This window comes from Desmodus rotundus, chromosome 10, assembly GCF_022682495.2.
Source record: "Desmodus rotundus isolate HL8 chromosome 10, HLdesRot8A.1, whole genome shotgun sequence".
NCBI classification, from domain to species: domain Eukaryota; kingdom Metazoa; phylum Chordata; class Mammalia; order Chiroptera; family Phyllostomidae; genus Desmodus; species Desmodus rotundus.
Genome location: NC_071396.1, coordinates 61,384,150 through 61,394,536, shown reverse-complemented (window position 1 = coordinate 61,394,536; position 10,387 = coordinate 61,384,150). Strand labels below are relative to the sequence as shown.

Genomic DNA, 10,387 nt, shown 5'->3' with positions numbered 1-10,387 from the left:
AGAATTTCAAAGCAATCATCAGCATCTCACTGTCTATTATTGAATAAATGCAACACAATTATGAAACTGGATAGCAACAAAACTCAAATGGATTGAACAAAAGGTGGGTACTCAGGAAAATCCTAGTAGTTTTAGGATTACTAGTGACTTCTAAAAACCCACTATTTATCCTCATTGGAAAATATGTCCTGTAAATGTGCACAGGGAAGGAAAAGTATCTTAGTAGAGTTCCATATAACAAGATTTTAAAACAGAGGCATAAGCTCAAGTGGTTAAAAAAAATAAGAATAAGAAATCTGTTAATATCTTAGCATTTGATATCTGAAAAAATGTTATTTGACAAACAAGCTAAAACATGTCAATTATATTTATATTTGAAAATGTGCTGCCAATTTGAAATTACAAGTTCAACTCTATATCAGGAAATAAACCATACTCCTGATCAGCTTAGCCTGTGGTACAGCAGCAGGTCCTGTCCCCTCCCCTCACCGCTCTGTTCCACCCACAAAAGATCCCAACCATGGCATAGTAATTTAAGAAGTGTTCCAAGATAATGATTAGATTATGCAAGTACTTTTTTCCCGTAAAGTATTCTCAAAATTTGGCCAGAGTAAACATTAAATACAAAAATCCTGCAAAGAGCAGATTCCTGCAGGATTGTTTTGGGCAGTTCCTCTGACAGTCGCAACAGACAGCCTAGGAAAAGGCTACTCCCTCTTCTAAATGTTCCTCCAAGGGTTAGGATGGAAGTAAAAATCAGTTAAAACAAAAGCAAACAGACACAGATATCCTTAAACACACTCACACAACCATGGCAACTTTCATATCTGACAATGGCTGAATTTCATTCCAAGCAAATAATTTAATGATAAAATTTTCTATAAAAAATTCAAGTAAAATGCTCAAGCAAAGATTAAATATCAGGGAAAAAGAAGCGGCTATAATTTAAAATTTTTTTTCACAGTGCAATCAACATTAACTCTGGAATGAAGACATTGAGAAAGAGCACTAGCTTGCTGAGACAAAGACCTGCCACATGAGAGGGAGAGTGAGTAAGCTCCGTGACAACCTGGTGCCATTTTCCATCCTTCTAAACCTGCATTTGCTTGAGAACCACAAGCTTGAATCACTTCTTAAGATAATGTGATTTCCACAATAAACTTAAGGTACAAATATCTTCACTTTTGCTCTGAAAAAGGAGTTGGAGAGGACACAATTCATGGCAGTTTTATTTTCTAGGTGGAAAGGTACTATGACCATATATATTTGCTATAAAAAAATTTGATTTATGACAAGTTTCAGGTAAAAATCATTTCATTTTTAAATGGTCAATTTTTTTCATTTACATATAACCAATGCATCTAATTTACATGTGACTCAATTTTTATTCAACTTCCTTCAAATGAAGTCTGTACTTTAACTGGTATGTAACTGTTACAATTTTTATAGAAACACTAAGTATCTTCTAATTCACAGGCAGTTTTGTTGATAATAGTTTGTCTCCACATTAAGAACTGAATATAGTTAAAACCTCAGTGAATAACAAAGATGAAGACCCAGTATTAACTTCCTGTATAGGGCTACATTTGTTATTCAAGAAGTCAATTGCCTCATCTACCTCAATTATAGCTGCAACAAAACATAAAGCAAGTATGATTCTGAAGACCCTGAAAAAGAGCTCTGACTTATAATATGACATTATCACTGCTTAATGTTGTTACTGATGTAAAATTCTTATACTGGGTTCATTTTTTCTTTTCAAAAAACAATGATTCTTCTAGTGACATTTAACATTAAAAAGGTTATCTTAGTTCTTAATAACCCACAGAGAACTGGCTGACATAGTTAGGCAACTAACTACTAGGCAAAAATATAATCAGAAGGCTGTATCCTTGTCCCATGTTTCTAAAGGGTTAAAGTGCAGGAATTGTTTATAACCTGTTACATAAGGCACCCTATTCCACTTTTTTTTTAAAAGAAACTTTTTCTTTGGTTTCTTGTAATTTTTCAGTGAGTCTATCCTTTGTTTCTTCCATTTTCTCTGTGAGAAGTTCCTTTGTCTCTTCCATCCTGTCCTGTAGATACTCCTTAACAGGAGGCGGTGTTGACATGTAGCCGTGACTACGCAAATACTTCACAGTGAAGGAGGTTCCCCCTAAAGTCACGGTATATCGGGCAGGCGTTGCAATCTGAAAGAAAAAAGCAAACAAGCAGATAAATACCTAATTATGACTATCATCATAAGCAAAAGCAATCTTTGTTTTGCAAGGCTAATGAAATTATGGTTCTCCCTCTTAACAAGGGGTGCTTCTTCTGTAAACTCACTTTATAAATATCTTATTCAGACACTGACCCAGGACTGCAGAATGTTCACAGTGGCAACACTAAAGTCTATGACAGTGTGCTAGTGAACCTGGGGGGAGGGGGAATTCCTTGGCAGATCTAAAAGGGCTCAGTACCACTGCCAACAACAAAAGTATGCAGGTCTCTATTGCTTAAAACCCTGCAGACCTACAGACACCACCTAGAACTAAACTAGAACCAAACTACTTTAGATAGTACGAGGCAAGTATGGGCCAAATATTTCTCCTTTACTGAATTTAGTTTAGTTTCACTTCCTCATTATAATCTGCCCAAGGTCTGGAAGCCCAGCCAGAACTTCCATGAGGCCAAGTGGTAAAATGGTACACATGCTGTAGACATGCACAGGTTTAACTCTGATCAGACATGTAAGAGCCAAACTAAATACCGTAGAAGACAAACTGGTCAAAGAGAATCATAAAAGCAGAGTCTGCATCACAATCTGAGGCTTTTGTATTTTTTAAATTTTGTAAATTAAAATTCAGAGTCCTAGTGTAGATGTACTGGATACTCTTTGAAAGTGCTGCATGTGCTCTCTATCCCCAATCTCCCCCCTTCGTTTTCTCTTGAACTTAGTCTAACCAAGCTTTCATGCCCCCACCACAAAAACTGCTCATCACCAAGCAGAGTATTGTGAACCATGACACCACCTGAGACAACTTTTTGTGCACGTCCTCTACTTAACTTCCAGGCCTCTACTTCCCTGCTTTCTTTCCATCTCAGAGGCTGCCCCTTTCCAGGCATCCTTGTAGATTTCTCTTCATGCCGCCTACCTCTGAACATGGTGGGATAGTACTCAGTGCCTGGACCCTTTCTTTTCTCCACCCACCTCACTCCCTTGGTGATCTTGTCCAGTTTAACACCTGCAGTGCCATCTATATGTTGAAAATCCCAGACTTAACCTTTCCCCCTAAGTTCTAGTATATACATTTCTACTTGTATGTCTAATAGGATCTCAAAATGACATCTGTTCAAAACTGACCTCTTTTTGTTCAATGATTCTACCCCAAATCTACTCCTCTTATCCGCACCTCAGGAAATGATGACTGTATTCTTCAGTCGCTCAGGCCTAAAAACTGTTAAGATACTTTCAAAATACATCTACCTACCTCTTACTACCTTCCCGCTACCATCTTGATCCTAGCCACTCTCAGCTTTCACTCAGACCACTGCAGTAACCTCCCGGGAGGCCTCTGGGCTTCTACCCTTCCCCTGTGAGATTGTTTTCAATACAGCAGCTGAAGTGATTTTGTTAAAACAAGTTGGATGCTCAAAACCACCCAATGATTTTCCATCTGATCCTCAGAGTAAAAGCTAGAGTGCTCAAAACTGCCTGTCAGGCTGCTCTAATGTGGCATTCTTCTGTGTGTGGCTCTGCACACTCGTTCCAGCTACACTGGTTTCCCCTTTCCCCCACAAACTCCAGGTATCCTTAAGCCTCAGGATCTTATACTTGGGTTTCCCCTGCTTGGGACATTCTTCTCCCACACAGCTGCCTGATTAACTCTCATCTTCTTGCAACCCTCCTTCTGAAAAACAAACATCAAGCAACAACACAAACATATCCCCAATCACTGGTTTGTTCTTTCTTCTTAACACACATCATCATCTAAACACACTCTGTGGGTGTGTATTTTTTTTTAACTTCCCCTTCTTGGTCTCTCCAACTGCTGTCCATCATTAGAATAAGCTACACGAGGTCAGGTGTTTTGCAATTTTGCACTGTTTTATTTAATTACAGTATTCCTAGTACTTAGAATTGGCACTTGGCATACAGTAAGGGCTCAACGATTTTTATAAGCTCAAACAATGGTGCATTTCAAGGACAGGACAAGAGGCTTATGAGTGTGTCCTAGCCAAGGCCACAAAGTTATAATCACAGGTTATTTTTTCATCTTTGCCACAACTCTTTGTGGCTTTGCCTTATCAAAGCAACAAACCTCAGTGTTTGTTGAAATCTACTTGAAAAACTGTGGGTTATAGTACATACCCAGGAGAATCCCCCTCTACATTTCTCATCTTGCACAGGAACGATGAGTGAGAAGAAACACTGCTAACATATCTACCTACGTGCATAGTTTCATGTTTCAATCCCAACCCAATACGCATGAATTCAGCACTGATTTGCTTACAAAGCATAATACCAGGCATGCTAAAAACACAAAGAGAAAGAAGACATGATCCTGAGTTCCTGGACACTCATAATCAAATAAAGAAAACAAACATTAAAAAATAAAAGTAACAAAGAGACTGTGATATGAACTGTGTAAGAGTACATATGTTATGGGAGCATGGGATAACATGCATTTATTGTTAAGGAAATGGTTTAAATCATTGTCAAATTGGATGACTTATTAAGGTTAAATTATACGCACTATAACTATAAACTTGATAATTTATGAATTTAATAAGTTTTAATGTTGAGAAATCCAGCAACTAAGTTTGGCCGGCTAGGCAAAATTATAATAAAGGAAGTAATCTTCCAAGATTTTAGAGGACTCTGTTGAGAATAACAGAACAACTCAACTTTTGTCTGAGTACTATTATAAAATAATTCTAAGTATTTTTATACAATAAAAATAAAGTAATATCTAGTTTCAAAATGCCTTCTACTTGTTTTCTTTCTTAGGATGAAGCTACAAAGAGCCCCATAGTTAATTTCAATTGAGAAAAATGAGACTAATATGGCTAAATTCCACAATTTACAATGAGTCTCCTCTTCTGAAATAAAGACCCATAAGTATACAACTATTTATAAAGATGTCATTATCTAAATCCAGATAAGTTACAAAGTCTAATAACTGCTAAAATAAAACATGTATAACATCTAACAACTAAGTCAAAGGTTTATCACATAAAAAAAACTTGAATTCAACTTTACTACATTACTTATTAAGACGATGAACAATTATAAACATTAAGATAAATGCTAAATTTCACTTACAAATCAGGTGGCATGTGAGTCTATGAATAAGGAAAATTAATATACTATTGATAGGAAAAATGTCAAAAAGATGATGTCTACCCTAGAAATTCAGAAGTTTCACATCTGATCAGAGCAGGTTATGAATGATCTACCTATTTTCAAGGAACTTTTTCTAAACCATCATTTCATTTACACTTAAAGTTTTAAATGTTTATCATTAGACATATCAGAGATGAAATGCAATCTTCTACATAACAAAAGTAGACTGCTGAGTGTTAACATTGAGTTTTCTGGGGAACTGAGCAGGTCATCGGTTAAGTGTGAGGAATAATCCATTTATAATAGTACCTACCTTAAACAAGGCATATGCTGTTAGTGCATTTCCACTCTGGGAATTTTTCAGAATGTTTACCACGCTATCAGGTAATCCAATAAGTTCTAGAAAAGGAACGACATTCATTCCTCTAAGGAAAAAGAAAAAAGTAATTTATACCACACAAATTTATAAGGAATAAATATTTTCAAACATTTATCTGAAAATACCAAAATGAAATTCAGTTTAAAAGTCAATTCTACATAATTAAGCACTTCAATTTCACTCTAAAAGAACAGTATGTACACGAATACCAGTGTCATGTTATTTAGCTTACTGTGTGCAACTTCTGCTTCTGCATGTAGACATCCCTCATTAGCCCATTTAGAAAAGCTGAAGCATTTATCACAGCAAAATTTATACCCTTCAGTAACTTAAAAGGATCAGAATCACTTACCTGATCTTAGTTTCCTCAACTACACACCACCTTCCTTAGAATGCTCCAACTCAAACTTCAAGACCTAATATTTCTACCTCTAATACTGTACATCAAACTATACTATCATTGTAAAAGCAAGTGATGTAACATTGCTTATTGTATTACGATGGAAAGAATAAATGGGTTTGATGAAAACTTCAACTATTCTAAAAGGATGCTTCTATGCTATTATCAGACTAAATAGGCAGGTGAAGAACAATTACCATAAACTGAAACACATTTTTGGAGGGAGGGAGAAAAGGCAGAGAAAGCCTCGAATCGGAGATGTTACACCCTCATTTATTTGTGGTTTTCCTGATTATCAACATTTTATTACGTTGGCAGGTGCATGCATGCACGCCCTCATTCACCATGTATTTTTACAGATATTGTGACCCTTCACTTCTAAATCAGAACAAGGCTCTTGTTCTGATTCTCCTGCATAAACATGATATAATTATCACACTCAAAAAATTTAACGTATGCAATAGTATGTAGTTAATAAAATACAAGGTCCAGCAGAAACAATGCCTGCTTGAGTGTGGTTGGTAGAGTATAATATGCGGGCAATAATTTATAGTTTTAATTTGAATATTTCACCTAAAATGTCATATATTGTGTTAGAGTGTGATATTGTTAGGTTACAGAATTACATGCTTACAATTTTGTAATAAAAAGTTTTTGTTAATAAAAAAATGGGCATTTTAATGGGCAAAGGACTTGAACAGACACTCTCCAAGGAAGACATACAGAGGGCCCAGAGACATATGAAAAGATGCTCAGCATCACTAGCCATCAGAGAGATGCAAATTAAAACCACAATGAGGTACTATCTCACACCAGAGTGGCCAACATAAACAAATCAACAAACAAGTGTTGGACACGATGAGGAGAAAAGGGAACCCTAGTACACTGTTGGTGGGAATGCAGACTGGTGAGGCCACTGTGGAAAACAGTATGGAATTTCCTCAGAAAACAAAAATGTAACTGCCTTTTGATCTGGCAATTCCACTGCTGGGATTATACACTAAGAGCCCTGAAATACCAATCCAAAAAAACCTATGCACCCCAATGTTCATAGCAGCACAATTTACAATAGCCAAGTACTGACAGCAACCTAAGTGTCCATCAGCAAATGAGTGGATCAAAAAACTATGGTACCAATTACACAATGGAATTCTATGCAGCAGAAAGAATGAAGGAGCTTATACCCTTTGCAAAATCATGAATGGAGCTGGAGAGCATTATGCTAAGTGAAACAAGCCAGGCGGTGAGGGACAAATACCATATGATCTCACCTTTAACTGGAACATAAACAATAGAAGAAAAAAAGCAAACAAAATATAACCAGAGACATTGAAGTTAAGAACAATCTAACAACAGCCAGAGGGTAAGGGGGAAGGGATAGTGGGGAGAAAGGTTTTCAGGAACTACTATAAAGGACACATGGACAAAACCAAGGGGGAGGGTGGAAGCAGTTGAGGGAGGTAGGTTTGGCTGGGGTAGGGTAGAGAGGTAGGGAGAAAATGCAGACAACTGTAATTGAATAACAATAAAATAATTTTTAAAAAGGGGGGGCATTTTATTTGTGCCAGCCCCATATTATTTAATATTAAAATTTCCTGAATTGACCTAGTTTATATCCCTTAATGCTATCCTGTTATGTCTCTCTAGTCTCCTTTTCTCTAGAAATGCTCCCTTAAAGTTTTGTTGAGGAGGAATGAACCATGTCTTTCTTGACACTGAGATTTTTTAAAGCTTTCAGGCCAGTTACATGGTAGACTATCTCTCAATTTGGATTTATCTGATTATTTCATCATGACTAGATTCTCCTTAAATGTTTTTCATCAGGAAAACTGTACAGTGGATTCTGTACAGTTCATTTTGGTGCACCAACAAGGGCCATATAATATCAGTTTGTTCCATCATTGATATAAGTTTGATACTTGGTTAAGGTAGGGTCCACAGATTGTTCCACTGTACACATACAAAATCTTTCTCTTTGTAATTCAGAAAGAAAACTGCCTGGATGCATGATTATTATGGTAGTTGCAAACTCCTAATTTATTTTTAATATTAAAAAATAATTTGACTAACTGGGTAAAAGTTGTCCCTACCTATGATTTCACTATAATACTAAAAAACCAGGGATTACTCAAAAGATATGGTTGAATATCATCAATGAAAACTACCTATTATCTGTAAGAGGAAACCAGATAACTGAAGTAATCCTTTAAAGACTTTGAGGAAAACATCAATTACAAATCCAATCTGGTTTCTCCTATACCTATTATCATTTCCTTTGAAAACCACTTTCTTAGTGAGAATCCTATTAAAGCAAGACTTAGTACCATAAAGACTATTCTATGTATCTAATAGTCATTATGTACCACAACATGCTAATTATCTTCCAGTACCAATGCAATTATAAAATTATTTCATTAATCATTTCCTTGTTCAGACTAAGCAGACTAAGCCCAGTACATAAAATCTGCATACTTAACAGCATGTCATGAAGGTGGGAAAAAGACAAATATTTGGCCAAATCTAAGACAAAACTGGGTGATTTAAAAAAAAAAAACGGAAACAACAATTACCTTGGACACCTTGTATAAGTATCCTCTCTAAAATAAAGAAAAAAGCACCTCATTCTGCTTATTTCTAAAATACTGATTTGATAACTTGACTTTTTAAAAAATAATTTTCATTTTCTTTGGAATTGCTACATATAAAGTATTAATGAGAGTTTGATTCAAACAATATGCACTTTTTGTCACTTTTCACTTTTATCTTCCCACAGCCTGACAAAAATCTCTGCCTCACAAACTGCCAGCTTTATAGATGTTTCTACTGATACAGAAACACACAAGAGCCAAAGCACATTCATAGTCTGGATAAAGAGCAGTGAAAATCAGTCTGGACTTTGCCTTGGAGTGGATCTATTTCTTTAAGAACTTGAGGCCCAAAACATTAGGTGTCTAAACAAAGAGACAAAACCATCATCACAGAGCTAACAATTGACCAAACAGAAGACTTCTGCTTAGAAGACAAAATATATCTGCAAGCTTTTACCAGATAGAAGTGACAACAAAGCTTAAATAAAATCTATTAGCATGCACAATTTAGATCTCCCTGAAATAAAATGTTTTGAAAGTATGAGATCTTTATCACTGACTTAACTAAATAAATAATGGCAGTTTGCTTTACGTTGAATAGCAAGGCAGTATGCTAGTTGTCAGAGTGACTAAAGCAAACATTGGTCAGTAATGCAGTGTGACTTCCAATGCCCATCCTTCAAGTTACGAACTATTTTTTCTTCTTTCTTTTAATAGCAAGTAACACAGAACTTTTTCTAGCTAAAACTAAATAAAATAAAGCCAGCCACTTGTCATATTTTGAAAAACTTGTATTTAATACAATCAACTCCAATTTCACAACAAAAGCATCTCACAATGAAAGATACACTGCTATTCAATCATATCCTAAATCCTTATTTTTAAGTATTACTCGCAATAAGATCTTCACTTGCAACAAATCAACTTTCAATTTCTGAAGTAGTAAAGATTCAAAAGAAACACTAAGGACTGTTCTGGGAAGCAACATATCCTATAAAATACAAATTTTAAGCTATGAGATGAATATTTTCATCTATAGCCTAATTTTCAGCTATAACAAAACTGAACCAGTAGTCCTAGTTGGGCAACAGTGATGAGTCTGGCAACTAAAGTAATTCTCATGCTGACAAATAGCAAAAGACAAGTTATGATGGGGAAGGGATGTGATTTTAAAGGGGACAGTCTTATCACCATGCTTACACAAAAACATTCTGCAGAAAAGAGGGGGAAGGCTAAAACTAAGAAAGATGCATTCCACAGGGGATGGAAAAATGTTCCAACTGCCTCAGGTGCCAAATAGCACTGCAAAAAATCTTAAGAAACATTAGTATCAGTAGGTTATTTGGGGTCTAATTAGTTTAGTTATGGAAATCTTTAACTAAAGAAGGAAAAGGAAAAGGAACAAAAGTACTCTTTTTAATAGTCCAAATGAGACTCTCATATTCAATTAATTAAAAACTTAGATTACTCCCTCTTAAGGCCAGGAGACTGAATGCTTATTAAGGGCAGCCTAAGGAAAGCAGAAGAAGCAAGTATTACCCATGTCATTTTCCACAATACTAAGCCACAAAAATCCTCAATGGCTCAAAAGAGAAAATTTAGTATGTAAAAAGCCATTAATTAAATATAAAAATGAATGCCTCCAATAACTTTTATGCAAAATGGTATATAATTTTGTCTTCTAATAAACAAAG

The 10,387-nt window shown here is 35.6% G+C and overlaps 1 protein-coding gene across 3 annotated transcripts in view; it reads right to left on the bottom strand.

The window, feature by feature from the left end:
- Positions 1-842: 842 nt before the first annotated feature.
- The window catches only part of FAM210A (family with sequence similarity 210 member A), a 41,114-nt gene continuing 31,569 nt past the window's right edge, over positions 843-10,387 (bottom strand). For all 3 annotated transcript variants that reach the window (XM_045187726.3, XM_045187727.3, XM_024580596.4), the window contains 2 exons: positions 5,640-5,751; positions 843-2,189 (listed from right to left, as the gene is read on the bottom strand). In XM_045187726.3, coding sequence (XP_045043661.1) covers positions 1,956-2,189; positions 5,640-5,751 — 346 coding nt within the window. In that variant the 3' untranslated portion in view covers positions 843-1,955. The remainder of the gene's footprint in view (positions 2,190-5,639; positions 5,752-10,387) is intronic.